The sequence below is a fragment of the Balaenoptera musculus genome, chromosome 6, assembly GCF_009873245.2.
Source record: "Balaenoptera musculus isolate JJ_BM4_2016_0621 chromosome 6, mBalMus1.pri.v3, whole genome shotgun sequence".
In the NCBI taxonomy this organism is placed as follows: Eukaryota; Metazoa; Chordata; class Mammalia; order Artiodactyla; family Balaenopteridae; genus Balaenoptera; species Balaenoptera musculus.
The window spans coordinates 13100081-13120895 of record NC_045790.1 but is presented as its reverse complement, the minus strand read 5'-3'; the positions used below and the strand labels follow the sequence as shown (position 1 = coordinate 13120895).

At 43.8% G+C, this 20815-nt stretch overlaps 1 protein-coding gene across 3 annotated transcripts in view; it reads left to right on the top strand.

Moving 5' to 3' along the window:
* DOCK5 (dedicator of cytokinesis 5) overlaps positions 1–20815 on the top strand; it is a 213877-nt gene that overhangs the window by 140756 nt on the left and 52306 nt on the right. For all 3 annotated transcript variants that reach the window (XR_005020335.1, XM_036855880.1, XM_036855882.1), the window contains 8 exons: positions 1244–1344; positions 3007–3141; positions 7651–7762; positions 10831–10901; positions 11504–11610; positions 13604–13740; positions 15663–15758; positions 18546–18644. Coding sequence is in view for 2 of the 3 variants with exons in the window: in XM_036855880.1 (XP_036711775.1) it covers positions 1244–1344; positions 3007–3141; positions 7651–7762; positions 10831–10901; positions 11504–11610; positions 13604–13740; positions 15663–15758; positions 18546–18644 (858 nt within the window). In the remaining variant the exon portion in view is untranslated. The remainder of the gene's footprint in view (positions 1–1243; positions 1345–3006; positions 3142–7650; positions 7763–10830; positions 10902–11503; positions 11611–13603; positions 13741–15662; positions 15759–18545; positions 18645–20815) is intronic.

The following is a 20815-nucleotide window of genomic DNA, read 5'->3' as shown; positions in this document are numbered from 1 at the left end:
TCTCTTCCTCATTAGGGAAAACAAGCTGTTTTATTACATTTGAAATCAGGAATCCCTTTAATTTGCTTTAAAATTGTCTGGTCCTAAACCAGGAGATACCGTTAACAAAGACGATTGTGGTTTGTTGTGTATGCGTGTCCTTGTACATTCTTGCAAGGGAGAATGAATTTGCAAGTCAGAGATGAGTCTTGGTCTCATTATGTACAATATGCAACCCAGCAGACAATTCAAATTGTCACACAAAATACTAAAACATGCAACCCATTCCCAGACCGGAAATCCAAAGAAGGAGAGGGGATATCGGACTCTGGGAAAGTCAGAGATGGCAGTGGTGTGGTGGAAGCTGACACATCCAAACTAAGCATCGTTTTCTGATTGTTGGGGTTAAAGTTCAGGGCAGAGTTTTCCCTGAATGTTGCAGCAAAGAAGGAGGAAGGTAAATTGCAGCTTCAGGTCATTCATCAACTTGGAGAGACTGCTAGATTCAAGAAGAGTTTAGGATGTTGACACTTACGGATGTAAGACAAAGAGAGAAGTGCCCCCAGCTGCAATCACACCTGGCCAGGTTTATGGGCAAGAGAGTCTATGGTAATGACTCCATGGGAGAAGGGTCTGGAGGTAGATTCCCGTGGGACAGAGCAGCTGGCAAAGGGCATGTGTGGAAGTCCCAGGTGCCCCTTCTTTTGCTCTCTTCTATCACAAGTAGGTGCAAAGTGGTTATTTGTATCAGTAGATTCTATGTCCGGTAGTGATAAGAGTTAACATGAGCAGAAAATTGAGACTCAGAAAGTCTGGTGAGTTCAGTTATTAGGGACACCCACACTGCACTGAGGAGACAAATGTCCTGGAGTATTTCATTAGCTGCATCCTTGGGTTAGTGTTTACTATTCCCATGGGAAACCCTTCCCCGCACCCTTCCCCCTCTCATCCCGTTTTCTTCCCTGACTTGGTTACCCGTGCGCTGCCCTCTCTCTGAGGCAGTCAGCTCTCCGAGGCTAGGGGTGCTGGCTTATACTGGTTTCCTCGCAGCATTTAGCACAGTGCCTGACACTTAATGGTCTCTCTCTGTTCGTGTTAAATAAAAAGAAACCCCAAGACTTGACCTCAGCTCTGGAAGAGTAACATGGGAATGCTACCATAATGACCAAGAAGGAAAAGAAGGCCCCAGACGTTCAGCTCCAGCTTGTTGACGGAATGCCAGGGGTTGTGCTATGCTGCTATTTATGTTTTTCACCTTTGGCAGGTGTTTATTATTTCACTGATAGGAGACATCAAGTTCCAGCATTTCAATCCCGTCCTCGAGACCTACATTTACAAGCACTTCAGTGCCACTCTGGCCTATGTGTAAGTACCAGGCCCGGGCAGGGCTTGTGGCTGGGTTGTCGGGTTTGTGCTCTTCTTGGGACCGGGTTGTTGAGAAACCAGAGGGACGTGAGCTGAGTGCCCTTGCCTCGAAGTGCAGAACCTTGTTCTAAGCTTCCCTGGGGAAAGTGGGAACCATCTAACTGTTCTAACCATGGCAAAGGGATTACATTCAGGCCCCGCTTTCTGGGAAGTTACGGAAGAGATAAGGCTGTACTTCTTTAAGAATCCTGAGCATCTACAGGTGGAGGAGTTGAAGCTGTTAGGGGCACAGTCCAGGACAGAGGACCCTACGCAGGATCTTAGGAGGCGGGTGTCGGTGGGATGAGCGTGACGCCCCAATGGGATCAAACAGAGGATGAAGCAGGACGACATGTGATAGAACTGAGGGTCATTCCCTCAACCGTACGCCGCAAGTGCTTTGTAGAATTTATTACCTAGAGGTTATGAGAAGATTTAATTTTGTTTCTTTTACGTAAGAGGGAATGGTCTCCACCTTTCCCAAGGTGCAGCCTTCTTTCTATCTTTGGTTTATGAGCCCCTGACTGAGCTGAGATGGCAAAGATCTTTCTGACAGTCGCTTATGCCAGATCGTGCCAAGTGCTGCTGACCTGCTCTGTCATTCAGATCCTTGATCCCTCATGTCTTTTTCTGAACTAAACAAGAAAGTTCTCGGTTTTATTTGCATAAAAGTCCAGAAATGTAATAAACCATAAGTGACCTAGAAGAGCTGTCATGTAGCATAATCCGCAATTAACACAATGGATATCATGCCCACTGGGTTGGGGGAAACAGCAGATACACCAGTGATAGGGCTCTTCCCACCCTATAGCCTCACTTTCTAAGTAGGCAGCAGCTACAAGAGATGAAATCCTATCATTGGGTCTCTATTACACAGAGCCACATGCAGCACTCCAGGTGGTGTGTTTCTGGTAATCTGCGTTTATTTGCAAGAATGGATCAATTCCACATGATTCCTGTGCATTTTTCTTAATATTAGGAAAACTCGGAGATTCCCAGAAGGCAAGTTTAGAATATCAGTGCCCTCAAAAATGTGAGATAGCCCAAGATTATGACAACACCTAGTCCAAAGACTCTGGAAGGACACAAAGAACAACCTAAAAATCCCAGAGCAGTTTAATGTGTTCAGATGCTCAGAACCACGGTTTGCTCTTCTTCCCACACTCAGTAAAGTTTCCATCTGGCTCCAGTTGATGGATCCCAAACAGCTGGGGCAGATTGGAGGGAATTAGACTTCTTTTAAGGTGACCACCTTTGTCAGACAGTCCCTCCCTTACAGGAACACCTGAACATGTCTGTATAGCATGCTAGAGATTAAAATATACTCACGATTCGAGTCCCTTCAACTCTTTGATTTCTTGATCATTTTTTAAAATCCTGCAAAGGGAAAGAAATCATCCCTTCTTTCTAAGCAGAAGGGAAGCTCCAAGCCTAGACCGCAATGAGAAAACTAAACTACGAAAGAGTTAACTTCCCTGTTCAGGGCATATTCTAGAAGAGATAATTACCATAGTTGTGATTTCTACTTCCCCAGGAGGCCAAGTTCCCTTCTGTATAGCATACCCCAAACCCCAGAGTACCACTTTGCCCCATTGACATTTTTCTCCTTCTTGCCCTTTTCAGGAAACTCTCCAAGGTACTGAACTTTTACGTGGCGAATGCAGATGACTGCAGCAAGACAGAATTGCGTTTTGCTGCCTTGAAAGCCTTAAAGTACTTGTTTAGGTTCATCATCCAATCTAGAGTGCTCTACTTGAGGTAATGGTGACCGTAATAGAGTGTTGACGCTCTTCACCCTCTCTTCCCATATTTTCCCTTAATCCTAATGCTCACGTTCAGCTCTGTGAGCAGCTGTGTCATGGAACTGCCAAATTTCAGAACTTCAGGGTGAAGGTGAGGGTGGACTACACAACCGTTAAAGAAGGTTCATGTGACGTCCTTTTGGATCAGCAGAATTTCTAGGGCGGTAGTGACAGCAGGACTTAGGGATGCAGGTGACTACAATGTGCAACTTACTGGAAGTCTTTGTCGGTGACAATAACTAGGTAGTCAGGTTCCTGTGATGAGACTGTATTTAATACAGCAGCGGGCTTCATGACGATGTTGGGTGTATAAATCTAGGATCATGAGCGGTTGTTGGGAGTAGACGGACCGTAGTGACAAGTGTTTGGAGGAGTTGCTTCCTGAGGTGTGTGTTTCTTTGCTGACACCAGACTTAGGTACCTGGTAAAACTAAGCCCCAGAGATACGATAATTCCCAGTTTGGATTTCTAGAATAATCGTTCCATCAAAAACGATACAAGTCAAGAATGAGGAAATAACTTTTCTGGGAATGCCCACAACTCCAGTGGCATCTCTACCCTTCAATAATAGCTGGATTTCCAAACTGTTAAAATATTTTTCTAAGGCAGGTTTGGAAACTAGATAGATAACATGCTCATATGTTAATACGAGGAAAGCTGTAGGTAAGAGGATTTCAAGCCTGTGATTTGAGCATGTGTATTTTTTTAACTTTGTGTTTTTAAAAAAATCATAAAATTAAAGGCAAACAATTAACATGGAAAAAAAGCTTGTAACTTATAGTACAGTTCAAAGGTCAGTAGATTTACTAATTAAAGGCTCTTAAAAATCAACTAAAGAATGATAAATATCCTTACACACTATAAAATAAAAGCATAACTTACAAAAGAAAACTTCAAATGGTCAGTTAAATTTAAAAATAAATATATACTATTAAAATGCGATACACACACACCATCTTTACCTGCACATTTGATAACGATGAAAATTCTTTATCCTTTGGTGAGATTGGACAAAAATTGGCCCTGTGTTTTATTGCTGATAGGAAGATAAATTCTTAAGGACAGAAATTTAGCACTGTGAATAAAAATCAAACACACACACAGAGCAAAGGAAGATATCACATTTGTCCAGTAATACCCCATCTAAAAATCTATCTAATGGAAAAAAAAATCCATCAGGTATAAACATAGAGGAATGTTAAAGTATGTACATTCAGCCCTTTCAAATGTAGGGTATGTTAATGAGGCAGGATAACCCTGATAGGTTCTTAAATAATAAAACTAAGGTAGAAGACAGAAGTGTAATATGATCTCATTTCAAAAATATTTCAGGATTGGAGACTGGTTAGATATGAGTAAACTGTAGATAAGAGGGCTTTCAGTAGGTTTATTTTTTAGCCTTTCTGCATTTTTAAAGTTTCTATAATGAATTTGTACATTTTTATGGTGTTTAAACATGTTCAGTGACTTAAAAGTTGAGTTGGATGAATGTCAGCTCCTCCTTCCCTAGTAGAAGCAGGCAATGTCCGCCCAACTCAGAGCATATACACAGCCTCTGTAGTCCCCGCTTCTCTCCAGGTGGTCTTTTATAGTTGGATCTTTGTGTCTTGTAATTATGTTGAATTTCCACATATTCAGTTCGGATGTCCTACTGAGGGAACATTCCCTTACCTAAAAGTTTGTATAGCAAACCCTGATGTCCAGCAATAAAGATCCTCATAAAAACATAAAAAGAGGGACTTCCCTGGCAGTCCAGTGGTTAAGACTCTGCGCTTCCACTGCAGGGGGCGCGAGTTCGATCCCTGGTTGGGGAACTAAGATCCCGCATGCCACGGGGCACGGCCAAAACAAACAAACAAAAAACCATAAAAAGAAAAAACCTTAATTGAGGAAAATTTTTAAATACTTTCCATTAATGATCCACTAGCTCTTTTACCCTTCATAATGTTGCGTTGCATCTGGGCCATCATTTTCACCATCAGATTGCATGATAACAATGGAAAAGCCAAGTTAATTAACCCATGAGATGAACTAAGAGAGTGGCTTTGTTGAAGTTAGTCCCTGATGGCCTGTTTACGGTTATTTTTCCCCCTGATGTTTTCTCATTCTAAAGCAGAGCTTGATCTGGGCTAGAGGGTCTGGTAGTCTGCATTCTCTGATTGCTTGGATTTGATAGACACAATACGACATTGAGAAGCTCAGTCATATTAGTCCCTTTTTTAAAATCACAGAGATAGGGTGCCAGGTGTTGCTCTCGGCCCTCCAGCAACATTGGCTTCTCTTGATTCCTTCCACACACCCTTCAGTGCCCCCCCAGGGCGCTTGCCTTAGCTGTTCCTCCTCCCTGCACGTCTCTCCCCTGAGATCTCAGAACCCACCTCCTCATCTTTCAGCCTCAACTCAGATGCCGGTTCCCGAGAGGCCTCTCCCACCAGCTCCGCTCAAACAACCTTCCCTGGTCACTGTCACATCTACGCCTTCCCTCCTAGCCCTAGATCTGGGGATCTGCTACAAGATCTTGGGATCTAGCAGCAGATGAGACAAGGTTCCTGCTCTCATGGTGCTTGTGGGTTACATCAAGGCCAGGGAGGCATATAATAAAGAAAGAAACCCACAAGATCATCTCAGATGGATAAGAGCTAAGAGGGAAGACGTTGATGTGACAGTGACCAGGGAAGGCTCCCTGAGCTGAGTTGGTGGGAGAGGCCTCTCCAGGAGCTGGGGTTTGAGTTGAGACTGAAAGATGAGGAGGTGGCCTCTGAAGATCTCAGGGGAGAGACATGCAGGGAGCAGGAACAGCTAAGGAATCAAGAGAAGCCAGTGTTGCTGGACCGTGGAGACTGGGAATGGGAGGACGGAGCCTGGCAGGCAGGCGTGGGATGGGGGCCTTCTAGGTCATAGTAAGGAGTTCGGATTTCATTCCAGGTGTCACGGGAAGCCACTGAAGGGATTCAGTTAGAGAAGTAGTGGAATCTGGCTTACATTTTACATAATCATCTCATCTCTTGGATGGAAAGTGGATTATCAGGGGTTAAGAGTGAAACCTGCGTGACCACAAAATAGCCTGTTATAGTTCAAATGTGAGATACGGTGGCCCTGTCTCTGAGGAGATGCAGAGAGTGGACTGATTTAGCGGGAAGAGATGATAGGACTTGCTGTTAGATTTGGTGGGAGAATGAGAGAAAGGGAAGAACTATAAATAACTTCTAGGTTTGGGGTGCTGTTTGCTAAGACGTGGACTATTTAAAGATGAACAGGAAAATCAAGTGAGTTCTGTTCTGGGTATGTTAATTTTGATATACTTTGTGGACTAAATTGCAGATAAAGTTCTTTTCTAAAGTTCTGCAAAATGGATGAATCGAGGATTAGCAGAAACCCTCTGACTGAGTAATTTTCTGAGAAGTTCATATTCCATGAGTACCATATAAGATATAGGTGAATGGAGGAGACTGATGTAAATATGTATATGCGTGTACGTATGTATTTGAGTGTGTGTATAAAATTCTAAGTTCAAACCATCCCTACTCTTGACAGTTGGTGGTAAGATTGCCACCCAGTGTAAATGCACTTGGGCTACAATTTGGGGACTTCTGTGTTGCTGAGAAATGGGCCAAAGACCTTCTGATTTCTACTTAGGAGAATGAACCAACTTTTCAGTTGATAGCTTACTTTAATCAAACAAGCACGAATAAGCAAAGACCAAGACAGCCCGTGTCCTGGGAGGACCCTGTCCTGGAGGCAGGTCGGCACCAGCGTGGCCAGTTCAGTGGATAGAAGGATACTAACTGGTCTTGCAGACTGGGTTGGGCTCAGAACGTTTCTAGGTTGAGGAGCTTCTCTACCCCTTGTCTGAAACTTGAACGCAAATGATCAGGGCTTGTTGCGGTGAGACAGAATGATTCAAATGGCAGAGAGTGATTAGACACAAAGATTAGAAGAGGAGAGAGAGGGAGGAGGGGGAGGCGTGGAGGTGGCGAGACTGGGCTGTCAGGGGAGGTAGCTGGGCGGGGAGTCCCCTGCTTGCTGAACATTCTGCTAATGAGCTGAGGATGGTAGGTTTGCATGCAGGGCTTCTCTGCTACTTGAGGCAAAGCTGCTTCCGGCCATTCCCCGCTCTGTGCTGGCAATGCCCTCACGCCACTAGGATGGAGGACATCACCAGGACTGGCCTTCAGACAGCTTCAGGGGGCCAGTGGGAGAGCTCTGTTGTAGGACTTTACGTACAAATCACTACCTTCCTTTTGTCCAGGTGGGGATAACTTCCCAGCTACTGGGCCCCTTCCTGAACCACCTAAGGGCACGTGTGACTCCTCTGTGCACGGTATAAAGAGGTGACCAGTGAGGCGTGGGCCTCCAGCGTTGTGTAGGCAACAGATCTGTTGGAAAACTTCTTTTAAAGATGGAAAATCTGACCGCCTTCTCTTTTTTTTTTTTTTTTGCCCCACCTTCTCTTTTTTCTCTTAAGATTTTATGGCCAAAGTGAAGATGGAGATGAATTTAGTAATTCAATCCGCCAGTTATTTCTCGCTTTCAATATGCTGATGGACAGGCCTCTGGAGGAAGCTGTCAAGATCAAGGTCAGCTTGAGTAACTCTTTTTTTTTTTTTTCTTTAACATCTTTATTGGAGTATAATTGCTTTACAATGGTGTGTTAGTTTCTGCTTTATAACAAAGTGAATCAGTTATACATATACATATATTCCCATATCTCTTCCCTCTTGCATCTCCCTCCCTCCCACCCTCCCTACCCCACCCCTCTAGGTGGTCACAAAGCACTGAGCTGATCTCCCTGTGCTATGCGGTTGCTTCCCACTAGCTATCTAGTTTACGTTTGGTAGTGTATATATGTCCATGCCACTCTCTCACTTTGTCACAGCTTACCCTTCCCCCTCCCCATATCCTCAAGTCCATTCTCTAGTAGGTCTGTGTCTTTATTCCCGTCTTGCCACTAGGTTCTTCATGACTTTTTTTTTTTTTTCCTTAGATTCCATATATATGTGTTAGCATACTGTATTTGTTTTTCTCTTTCTGACTTACGTCACTCTGTATGACAGACTCTAACTCCATCCACCTCACTACAAATAACACAATTTCGTTTCTTTTTATGGCTGAGTAATATTCCATTGTATATATGTGCCACATCTTCTTTATCCATTCATCCGATGATGGACACTTAGGTTGCTTCCATGTCCTGGCTATTGTAAACAGAGCTGCAATGAACATTGTGGTACATGACTCTTTTTGAATTACATTTTTCTCAGGATACATGCCCAGTAGTGGGGTTGCTGGGTCATATGGTAGTTCTATTTTTAGTTTTTTAAGGAACCTCCATACTGTTCTCCATAGTGGCTGTATCAATTTACATTCCCACCAACAGTGCAAGAGGGTTCCCTTTTCTCCACACCCTCTCCAGCATTTATTGTTTCTAGATTTTTTTGATGATGTTTGCAGATGACATGATACTATACATAGAGAATCCTAAAGATGCTACCAGAAAACTACTAGAGCTAATCAATGAATTTGGTAAAGTAGCAGGATACAAAATTAATGCACAGAAATCTCTGGCATTCCTATACACTAATGATGAAAAATCTGAAAGTGAAATTAAGAAAACACTCCCATTTACCATTGCAACAAAAAGAATAAAATATTGAGTAACTCTTAATGCTGTCGGTGACGATGTTCTGGGGCAACATAGAACTGGCCATGGTGGGAGATAAAAAAAATTAATCCTAGTTAGTTCGTGGAAAACTTGTTAATTTTAGAATGACTCATAGAAAGTAAAGGGAAATCCCTTTGTTTTAACTTTTATGTACATTTGTATTTTCAAATGTTGGTTTGCCAAAGACAAGCTAGCTATTTATTTATTTATTTATTTATTTATTTTTATTGAAGTAGATTTGATTTACAATACTGTGTTAGTTTCTGGTGTACAACAAAGTGATTCAAATATGTGTGTGTGTGTATATATATATATTAAATTCTTTTCATTATAAGTTATTACAAGATATCGAATATAGTTCCCTGTGCTATACAGTAAATCCTTGTTGTTTATCTATTTTACGTACCGTGGTATGTATCTGTTAATCTCATACTCCTAATTTATCCCTCCCTTCTCTTCCCCTTTGGTAACCATAAGGTTGTTTTCTATGTCTGTGAGTCTGTTTCTGTTTTATAAATACATTTATTTGTATTATTTTTTAGATTCCACATATAAGTGATATCATATGGTATTTGTCTTTCTCTTCCTGACTTGGCTTAGTATGATAATCCTTGGGTCTATCCACATTGCTGCAAATGGCATTATTTCATTGTTTTTTACTGCTCTGGAGTGTTCTATTGTGTATATATACCACATCTTCTTTATCCATTCACCTGTCGATGGGCATTTAGGTTGCTTCCATGTCCTGCCTATTGTAAATAGTGCTGCAATGAACATTGGGGTGTCTGTATCTTTTAAATTAGAGTTTTCATCTTTTCTGGATATATGCCCAGGAGTAGGATTGCTGGATCATATGGTAACTCTTATTTTTAGTTTTTTAAGGGACCTCCATACTGTTTTCCATAAAAATTGGGTCCACCAATTTACATTCCCACCAACAGTGTAAGAGGGTTCGCTTTTCTTTCTCCACGTCCTCTCCAGCATTTATTATTTGTAAACTCTTTGATCATGGCCATTCTGACCTGTGTGAGGTCATACCTCATTGTAGTTCTGATTTGCTTTTCTCTAATAATTAGCAATGTTGAGCATCTTTTCATGTGCCTGTTTTAAAGACCTAAATATAATCTATGACACCGTAAAACTCCTAGAAGAGAACATAGGCCAAACATTCTCTGACATAAATCGTAGCAATATTTTCTTAGATCAGTCTCCCAAGGCAAAAGAAATAAAAGCAAAAATAAACAAATGGGACCTAATCAAACTTAAAAGCTTTTGCACAGCAAAGGAAACCATAAAGAAAACGAAAAGATAACCGACAGACTAGGAGAAAATATTTGCAAACAGTGCGACCAAGAAGGGATTAATTTCCAAAGTATACAGACAGCGCATACAACTCAATATCAGAGAAACAAACACCCCAATCCAAAAATGGGCAGAAGACCTAAATGGACGTTTCACCAAAGATGACAAGCTACCCTTTTAGACATCCCTTGAATGGCATTTCTGGACCCTGTGAATTCAGCCAGTTGATCCTGATGATGATTCAAGCAACAGGCTTTATTCTTAGGGCTCCCCTTCTTCCCAGAAGCCCATCGTCCCCATCATCTTGATCATTATCAGTTTTTTGAGGTAAAATATGTAATCCCTAAAGACTCAAGTTCGAGCTTTATTTTTTGCTCTCTATGGCAACTTTGTGAGGGAGATGTCAAGATTTTAACTACTTCCTTGGATAGAAAACTGAATTCTAAATGGAGAGTGGCTCTTGGGTGGTGAGGGCAGAAAGCTGCGCCTCTGGACTTTTCAGGAAAAAGATCTTGGGAGATCGTGTAGAACAACATCAGCTTTCTTCTTCATCGCGAGAGGGTCTGTGTCCAGTTCCCTGTTCAAGATCCCAGCATCAGTCGTTTCTTCCTGGGATCAAGCAGGAAATCCTGTATTTGTCCTGCTTGGCAACTGAATATGCCTTCGGTGTGTTTCTTGCAGGGGGCAGCCTTGAAGTACCTTCCTAGCATCATTAATGACGTCAAACTTGTGTTCGATCCTGTTGAGCTCAGGTAAGTAGCCCAAAACTTTTGTTTCTTAACAGAGAAGTAGCTCCCCTGCTTGGCTTGAGCTTAGGCGGCTACACATGCTGTGATTCTTCTAACACGTATTGACCGAACACCTTTTTGTGCTCAGTTCTGTGGAAGCCGTAAAAGAAGACACAAAGCCGGCCCCTCAGAGAGGTTTGCACTTTCTCCAGGGAAACAAGACACACAGACATAAAATTAACTACAGAAAAAAGTACATAATACTATGCTTCCAGCCCTATACCTAAGTACCGCCCGAAATGCCGAGTCAGATGGTGATTGACACTGGGGTGGAGGTAGCCCGAAAAGACTTTTGCAGAAATTGAGGGTGAAGGCACGTCTGCAAAGCCGTGATGGACCTGACTAATTTGCCAGTTTAGGCTGACTTAGCTCCCAGGCTGAGCCCTGGAGTGAGCACGGAATACAGCCTCTCCTTGGCTTCCTAGAGACAGATTCTCAGGTCACTGGGGAGAGAATTCCAGGTAAACCTGTCCACGCCCAAATAATTTCCCAGTAGAGGGGAAGAGCGTAATGCTCCCTTCAACTCGGCAGGATGAAAACAGTGACTGCTGGGGTTTCTCTTCCAGCGTGCTCTTCTGCAAGTTCATTCAGAGCATCCCTGACAACCAGTTAGTTCGCCAGAAACTGAACTGCATGACCAAGATAGTAGAGAGCAATCTTTTCCGGCAGTCGGGTGAGTCTCCACCAAAACTGCTGCTTACGGAAATCCCAGTCTTTTGTCTTCTTCAGCCAACACTGCCTTTTTTTTTTTTTTTTTAATGTCAATAATGTCCTTGCCAATCGTTTGCTGGTGCTTGAGGACCTCCTGGGAAACCGGTTTTAAGGAGAAGGTGAAATCAGTTCAGCATTCCCATAGTTCCTGAAAGAGCAAAATCATGTGTTCTTTAAGTCGTGTTTCATTAATTAGCAAACGTTGTCCTCAAAATAGGAACCCCATAAAGTAACAGGCAAGCAGTAAAGACGGTCCTTTTAAACAAATGCATCTCCTTTGACTTAGAGTATAACATCCGTAACCAGGGGCTGGGGCAGGCAGTGATGCCATGGGGCGGTGATGGACTGCATGCCACTTATACTGGCTCGGCAGAGCTGGTTATGCACATCTCTTCTCGACTCCATGCCCAGTCATGTCATCTTAGTGGCTGAAGAGTGACCAGGACAGAAGGACTTGCACCATGGAAATTGGCAATCACTGTAAATCAGAGAGGTTCTGGGGGGAGCTGCAGGGAAGCCAGACTACCATCATACTGCTAGGAGCGGAGAGGAGAGCACACTTACACTGGAAAAGACTCTTCATTTAGTAGCTAGAGTGAAGCATGTAGCCACCAGGTGGAAATCACTGTGTTCCTGTCCCAAAGTTGACATGGGAAAGAGGTCCAATACCTGGTTCTTTCCCAGTAAACCCAAGACTCGCTAGGGTGGGGCAGCTGTGGGAGCTTCTTTTGAAGCCACCACCAGGTCAGGGAGTCCCAGAGGGTGACTCATGCAGTGTGTATTGGCTGGAGGGTCTGAGAACTAGCAGGACACCGCAGAAATAGGAAAAGTTGAGTGGGTTGTTGGTGGGAGAACCCTTCTAGCCTTGCCCCTGGCTAGTTATGTAACTTTGGACGAATGAGGGACCTTGTCTAAGTCTCAGCTTCTGTTTCTGTGGAAGGATGGACTTGAACTAGATCATATCAGCACGTCTTTTGGCTCTGACCTTTTCTGAGCCTCAGAATTTGTGCTTAGACATTTCAGCTGTTCCAAGGACCCAGTCAGGGGGAGTGCAGAAAGCTAGTGAGTGCTCTTAAGTGGAAAACTTAATACTAGTCAACCTCTTACTGTGCTGTGATTCCCTCTGCCTCTAAGAATGCATAACCATAAATGAGACAATAAAGATGCGTTGTTTGAGCAGAAGAGCAAGGATGCCCTGGAAGGTTCCAGCAGAGGAAGTATTATCACCATTCACAGTCGTTTCTGTTAGTTCCCAGAATGTCTGGACTCATCAGAATGATATTTTATCATTGTGAAGATCTCAGAAGGAAGACATAGTAGGAAGATAATACCTTACTTTATGAAGTCCACGTGCCTGCGAAAGCATGAACAGTATGTCTGTGAAACACTGAGATGTGCTGGTGAAGCTCAGTACTTATAGGAATTTTCGAGTGCATTTTCTCCATTAGGTGGAACATTTCAAAAAAATTAAAAGCATGTAACTTGCTTAGTTTATTAGTTTCATGTGACTTAGCTTGCAAGTATCAAAGTTGGCTTTTTTTTTTTTTTTTTGGCTGCGTTGTGCAGCTTGAGGGATCTTAGTTCCCTGACCAGGGATCGAACCCGTGCCCACTGCAGTGGAAGTGCGGAGTCCTAACCACTGGACCGCCAGGGAATTCCCAAGTTGACCTTTTTTTAAAAAAAAAAAGCTAAAGAAATTGTTAAATACTTTAAACATTTGGCTCCATGGACCCACAATAGGTGGGATTTTCTTTGTTTTTAAGGTCAAGGTACAGGGCTGAAGTTCCGTGCCTAAAACCGCGTGCGCCTCGGTGGCCTGGAGGAGCCCCTGCAGGGCTGAGTCCAGAGCTGGGAGCTGGGGGGACAGGCAGAGAGGGAGCTGCAGGAAAGAGCCAGGCAGTTCGGGGATGTGCTCCTTCCTGCAGCTGGTGAGTGGTCTGCATTTCCCCCCTCAGAGTGCAGAGACGTGCTGTTGCCTCTGCTGATAGACCAGCTCAGCGGCCAGTTGGACGACAACTCCAGCAAGCCTGACCATGAGGCCAGCTCGCAGCTTCTGAGCTACCTCCTGGAAGTTCTGGACAGGAAGGATGTGGTGAGTCAAAGAGCCGCTGATGCAGAGCGTAGCGTACGCTGGTCCACGGCCCGGGACAGGAGCAACTGCACAGCTCTCCTAGTCCCAGGCAGTTGAGATCCTGGGCGCTGGGGCAGGCTGCACCCATTTTAGAGCTGTTTAGAGAGGCTTCTCCCGGCTAGAATCTGTCATGCAAATCTAGGTCCAGGGAGATCCACCTACTGCTGGGGCTGCTACTGGCTGATTTTCCTGATTGGTCCAGTTCGCCCATCACTGAGATCCTGCTGAGGACTTTTCAGATCCAGAGCCCTGTTTAGACTTGTTAGGTAGAAACCCCTACCCTCTTATACCTCTGGTGCCTGACAGCACTATTGTAGATACACCGGAGCTTCTGAGAAGTTCTCATTTTATGTTCTCTCTGAAACTGATCCTTCCTTCTGGAGCCTAGTAGAAATGATGTGTTTTGTTTTTTTTTAATCTCACCTCATCTCCTCCCCCTCAAAAAACCTGGGGCCACACTGCCTGGATTTTCCATGTTCTAGAGATAGACCTGTCATAGCCTCCACTCAAGAAGCTGGAGAACTTTGCAGAATGTTTTCAGTCGAAGACAAACCATAGTCGCTACCCCCCATGATGGCTACACGGCACCCATGTTCCTACAGAGAGGCAGGTGTTATGAATCACTTTCATTTAAAGAAATAGGAAGCAAGCAGAGAAATAATAAAAAGCAAGCCAGGAAAGAAGGGAGGGTGGGAGAGAGGGGACGCTACCAATACTTGGTGTTTTAATAAAATTACATAAATAGCAGTGATCTAGTTGTTTGAAGCATTAAGCAGGAGATTCGAGTATCTGTCAAGAAGCAATAACGGGTAAAGGCTTTGAAAAGGCAACTTGAATATAGATAAGTTGGAGCTGAAGGAGTATAGCATCAAACCACAAGAAAAGAAAGAAAGAAAAAGAAAGACTGAACATTCATGAGGCCCTGTTGGGTGCACCAGCCCAGCTAATTCCTGTACGGGATCTTTTCTTTTTTTTCTCGCAGCTATGAAAATTGAAGCTCCACAAAGTTAAATAATTGCTCATAGTCACACATGACAGAGTCAGAATAGTAAATCCCCGTCTTAGTCTGCTCGAGCTGCCGAAACAAAATACTGCAGCCTGGGTGGATTAAACAACAGAAATTTATTTCTCATAGTTCTTGGGGCTTGGAAGTTCAAGGTCACGGTGCCTGCATGGTTGGGTCCTGGTGAGGCCCTCTTCCTGTCCTGCAGATGGCCACCTTCTCGTTGTGTCCTCACACGGCCTTTGCTTGGTAGGGCAAGCTCTCAGGTGTCTCTTCTTATAAGGATACTAACCTATCAGTCCCAGGCCCTGCCTTCATGACCTGATTATCTATCTCCAAAAGCCCCATCTCCAAATACCATCACATTAGGGGTTAGAGCTTCAACACAGGAATTTTGAATGCAAATGATCAGTCCATAACAATCTCCTTGACTTGAATTTCTTGTTTTTTTACATCCTAGAGAGGAGGTAGCAAGAACTCCATGTTGTTCCCTTTTTCTTCCCACTCGTGCGCCAAATTGTCCCGGGTAACCTGATCTACTCAGCGTCAGGACCAACTACCTCGTGCTACTGGGAGTCCCCATAAACTGTTGAGTTGCTGGCTACAGGGAGCTCTCAGCGAGCCCAGATGGCCTGGGTCATTAGAGAGGCTTTCTTCCCCTGCATCTCCACGTTCATCTTTTAAATGTTAGAACCAGTTATGTTCAGCAGATTCCTTAATAACATTACGTATCGTTCCGTGGCAATGTTTCCCCCTTTTGGACAAGAGATTGCTTTGGACTGAAGAACCAGAATGAGAGTTAAAGAGAACTCCAGGTTTCTTTAAGAAAAGTGAAGCTGAGTCAGAAGAAGTGGTGTCCATCCCTTTGTTTCCCCCTCAGGGCCCCACGGCGCTGCACGTACAGCTGATAATGGAACGGCTGCTGAGAAGGATCAACCGGACCGTGATTGGGATGAGCCGACAGTCTCCCCACATCGTGAGTGTCGCCCAGGGGACCACACAGCCACCGCGGCCTCTAAGTGTCCCACCCCACCTGCCCAGTGGGGGACTCCGGGGAGCAGTGCCTTGAGACCAAATTCACATAGGCCCCTCCCATCCCAGTTTCCAGTCTGCGCTGCGGGCTGGGTGGCATAGCTCCCTCGGGAAATGAATGGGGTCTAGAACCTTACAGCCCCCCTGGATGAGTGACTCTTTGTTATAACTGTGAGTAAATCTGATGCTGATTTTCTCTTGAGGGAAAATGATCCACCGGGGAGGTAGGGGAGGCGAATGGGGGATAATTTTAAAGGATCTCGCCAATACACATCATGCGGATCCATTCTTAAGGAGTCTTGCTCATATGGAAGGTGAAACAAAAGCCTCTTATAATATATTAAAGCAGAGACCCACTGAGATATGCAGGCGCCCTAGGTGGACTGAGAACTTGGGACCCATTCGACCTAATGCTCTTTAAATATTTGCTTAATATTTTATTTCAGGAAAATATGAGCCTTTGTGAGCAGAAAATTAGGGGTTTAGCTGACTGCATTTAGCATTTCCTCTATTGTCTCAAGCAGTTTAGTTGTAATTCTCAATGTGCGCATGCTTTGTGTTGATCGGCCTTCGTTAGAATGGTAACAGTAATAGTATCAGTATATCCAGCCAGCATGATGATAATGGTAGTAGTCACTGTTAGCTCATTTTTGTGTGTGTGCTAGAAACTATCTTAAGCACTTTATATTTCATTGAAAGGTCACACCAAGCTCCATTTTGCAAATGAGGAAACATGCAAAAACCTGAGCAAGGTTACACAACCACCAGGTGATTGAGGTGGGCTTTGGCCCTGGGCAACCAGCCTGGAGGCAGTGCCTTGCATGCTGTCAGCCATGCCCACCCCCAGCAGCTCACCAAGTTATGTTCCCAACTATGCGCTATAGTCACCATGAGAGGAATTCTGATAAATTCAGTTTTCCCCTTCACATCATATTCCCCGTGATATTTAGTGTGCTTATAAATCAGTGCCCTGTGATACCATCCAGCCCTTGTGGTTCAAGGAAAAACCATTTAAAGAACTTGGGATTAGCATGCTGTTAGAAATGCCAGTGTTGCCCTGGCCTCTTATTCTCCCCCTGTTATGTCTATTAAATGTCAGATAAAAAGTGTGATTGAGACCAGAGGCAACTGTTGAAAGGCCGAGTTGTATCATCATTAAAATGAAGCATCTTTTACTAAAGGTGCATCTTTTGCGATGCTAAAATCTCTGATTAGATTTTAATCAGAGGACATAGAAAAAGAACTATCCCAAATTGCTATGGTAAATAAAAACCATTTATTCAACAAATATGTATTAAGAAACTACTGTAAGCCAGGCACTGTTCTAGATGCTGGGGATATATCAGGAAACAAAACAGACAAAAATCACTACCTTAGAGAAGCTTACACTCTAGCAAGAACGATAACAAAAAAATAAATGGCAGAGTATTAGAAGGCTGTAAGTGCTATGGAGAAAAAAAATGAGTGGGATAAGGGGAGTTAGGGTAGAAGAGTTACAATTTATGTAAGCTGATTAAGAATGGCTTTCCTGGGTCTTCCCTGGCAGTCCAGTGGTTAGGACTCCACACTTTCACTGCCAGGGACCCAGGTTCGATCCCTGGTCAGGGAACTAGAATCCCACAAGCCGCGTGGCGCAGCCATAATAAAAAACAGGCTTTGCTGAAAGGGTAAAATTTGGACAAATATTTGGCAAAGGCCTGGAGAAACAAATAGCGTTAGGTGCTGATGGTAATGCAAACTATATGCTGGTTTGGCAATATATATCAAAGCCTTAGTACAATAAATTTACATCACTTTATAATTAGAAAAATAAACATTTTTAAACAAAAGAGACCTAAGACAGACATTCATTCAGAGAGAGGTGTACGTGGATAGTATTTCACTGTTTTTGTGTTTAGGAAGTTATTCTCTCCATCCCAGGAACAGCTGTATTTTCATCTCCTCTGTGCCAAGTTCACTTACATTTGTGTTGTTTTCATAACTATATGAATACAAGAGGATACTACCTTAGATACTTGCCCTCTGGCTAGAAAATTAAGTCTGTGGCTCAAATATGGTTGGGCTAGGGGAAAGCAAGTTGAATATGTAATTCCTGGCCTCAAGAATGGAAATGATGGTAATCATCTAATTATCCGATCCCTTTCTTCAAACCAGGTCCACAGTCACACAGCATAACATGCTAGGAATCACCAGCCAAAGGATTCTAGAGCTGGTGGAATGACATTGAAGTGGTCCAGCAGGGAGCTCTCCTAGCCTCTCTTCTGCTCTTCCACTCAGTTTTATGACCTCTCTTTTTCCTCTTTGCTTTCCTCCAAGCTCTAATTTACTTAAATGATCTAAATACTTTGGACGTTTCTCCCTGGACGTCTCTGTTTCACCTCTGTCTCAACAAGCAACTCAGGGGTCTACAAGTTGTTACAGCTTAACTAGTCATCTAGCTGAGATCTTACAGTCAGTAGTATCCCCTGACCTACAGGATTTCAGAGGTCATGGCTATTCATAGGATGAGTGAAGCCCTCCACACTGCTTCACTCAAACCTGGAAGGAGCTTATTTTTAGCAGAAACCGCAAAGCACATGCCTTTGGACCTTTAGAATGCAGTATATTTCCAGCGTGCTGGGGTCCCTGCATAGTTAATTGGGTGGGGAAAACCAAAGTACATGCACCCAAATCTTGCTTTGTCCGTTGACGGTCTAAGAAGCTGGGATTTGTGTTTTCGGTCTCCTTCCAGGGGAGTTTCATCGCTTGCATGATTGCCATCCTGCGGCAGATGGACGAGAGCCACTACAGCCACTACATCAGCACTTTCAAGACGAGACAAGACATTATTGTAAGTTGTCTTCATTGGATCCTGGTAACTTTAAGACTTCTCATATTTTGGCAGAACTGAGCCTCATGAGTCTAGGGTTCTCTTCCCACACACCACCAAATGCTGTGTCGCTTTCCACAGTGATTACAGGAGGGAGAGTTTTTCTCTGCCACAGCATTTGAAGAAGAGTACAGTACATATACCAGGAGGTCCTCACGCAGCCACCTAAGTCTCTTGGATTTAGAGAGAGCCCATATTTAGAAACATTTGGGTGACCTCTTTTGCTCTCAGAAGAGGACAGTGTCTCATTTTCAGGAACAGTAGTCACCCATGCCCTGGCAAGGATTTTAGGAGGCAGAGATGTTCATGGTCTTTTAAGATGTGGTTGATGTCATCCTTTTCAGTATTCCCTGGAGAGGGAAACAAAAAGAGGTAATACCTGCCCCAGGTAACAGTTGTAAGTTATCGTCAGTTGAAAATATCCCATTCTCGGACTTCCCTGGTGGCACAGTGGTTAGGAATCCGCCTGCCAATGCAGGGGACACAGGTTCAAGCCCTGGTCAGGGAAGATCCCACATGCCGCGGAGCAACTAAGCCCATGCGCCACAACTACTGAGCCTGCGAGCCACAACTACTGAGCCCATGTGCCACAACTACTGAAGCCCACGTGCCTAGAGCCCATGCTCCACAACAAAGAGAAGCCACCACAAGAGAAGCCCGGGCACCACAACAAAGAGTAGCCCCTGCTCGCCACAACTAGAGAAAACCCGTGCGCAGCAACGAAGACCCAACGCAGCAAAAAAAATAAAATTAATTAATTAAAAAAAAATAAAGCATTGATATGAAAATTGAGCTTAAAAAAAATATTCCATTCTCTTCTGTTTTAAACAAAAAAATTGTTCTCATAGTTACTATTAAGCATACAGCCGAAGGTGGCCCAAGAGGCTAAGTTAGGTCCCTGGCTGCTTCCCCAGGATCCTTGCCTTCAGGGAATTGTTAGTGGCTGTTAAACATCCCTGAAGGTGAGAATTCCCTGGCCGTCCAGTGGGTTAGGACTTGGTGCTTTCAACTGCCCGTAGCCTGGGTTTAATCCCTTGTTGGGACCTAAGATACAAACAAGCTGCATGACCCCCCCAAAAAAAAATCCTGAGGTATTGTCTTATCTTGTGAAGCAGTGGGCTAGACAGGGAGCTGGATTAACAGGCGAGTCTCATTGCACTCGTCTTGCTCTGGTAACTTCGCATCATTTGTGCGTATTCCAATTTTCTTTATGCTCTAGATTTTCCACTTTCTGCCTTCATTATACTGATAGCATGTGGCCAGTACACCCAAGGATATCCAGCTCTTTCTCTGCCAGTCACTCTCCTTTCTGTGAGGTCTACATGATGGAAAAACACACAAGGAATTGTACTGTTTATTATTATTAGCTGTAATTGATCCAATGATGAACCCTCAGAGCACTGTCTTGGACCACAATAAAGGACTTAATGGGGCTTAGTCTGGAGTCCTGTGTGGACCTCCACGTAGGCCATGCTCTGGCTGGCAGCGTGGTACAGGAATCTGTAGCGATCCGTAGCTGTGCTTGCAGAGATCTGGGCGAGAGAATTAGGAAGAGGGGAGAGGTGGGGAGAGGTGGAAGCCGAGGGTAGCAGTGTTTCTCTTCCGTAGTGGGTTTAAGAACACAGGCTTTAGAACACCCGGATCTGGGTTTGAATTCTGGCTATTCTGCTTCCCTCTACGAAATTTTGGGCAAGCTGTCTAACCTCACTAAACCTCAATTTCCTCCTCTGTAGGATGGTACCTACCTGGGGGCAGGAGGTAGTTAATGTGAGTATTGATGAGTGGACATGTGGAAAAGCCTCACTTTTGTGCCTGGCATGTGTTACTAGCTATGAGAACCAACTACTTATAAATGATAATGATTACATTATAATTACATATATAATATTATAATTATTATTATGTAAGATAAAATTAATAAAAAATAGTTTAGTGGCTTTTTTTCAGATTTCCTTCTGAAAGCAGGAAGAATAAAGAAAGTTCTACTAAATTCAAACTCTTGACAATTTGGCTCCGTTAAGTAAGCAAAAAGAAGAAAAAAAAAAACAAACCAGATTTAACTCCTATTTTCCAGGACAGTGGTGGGCTCTTCCCCTGCATCATCTAATTAAAAGAGGATTATTGTCTCCAAG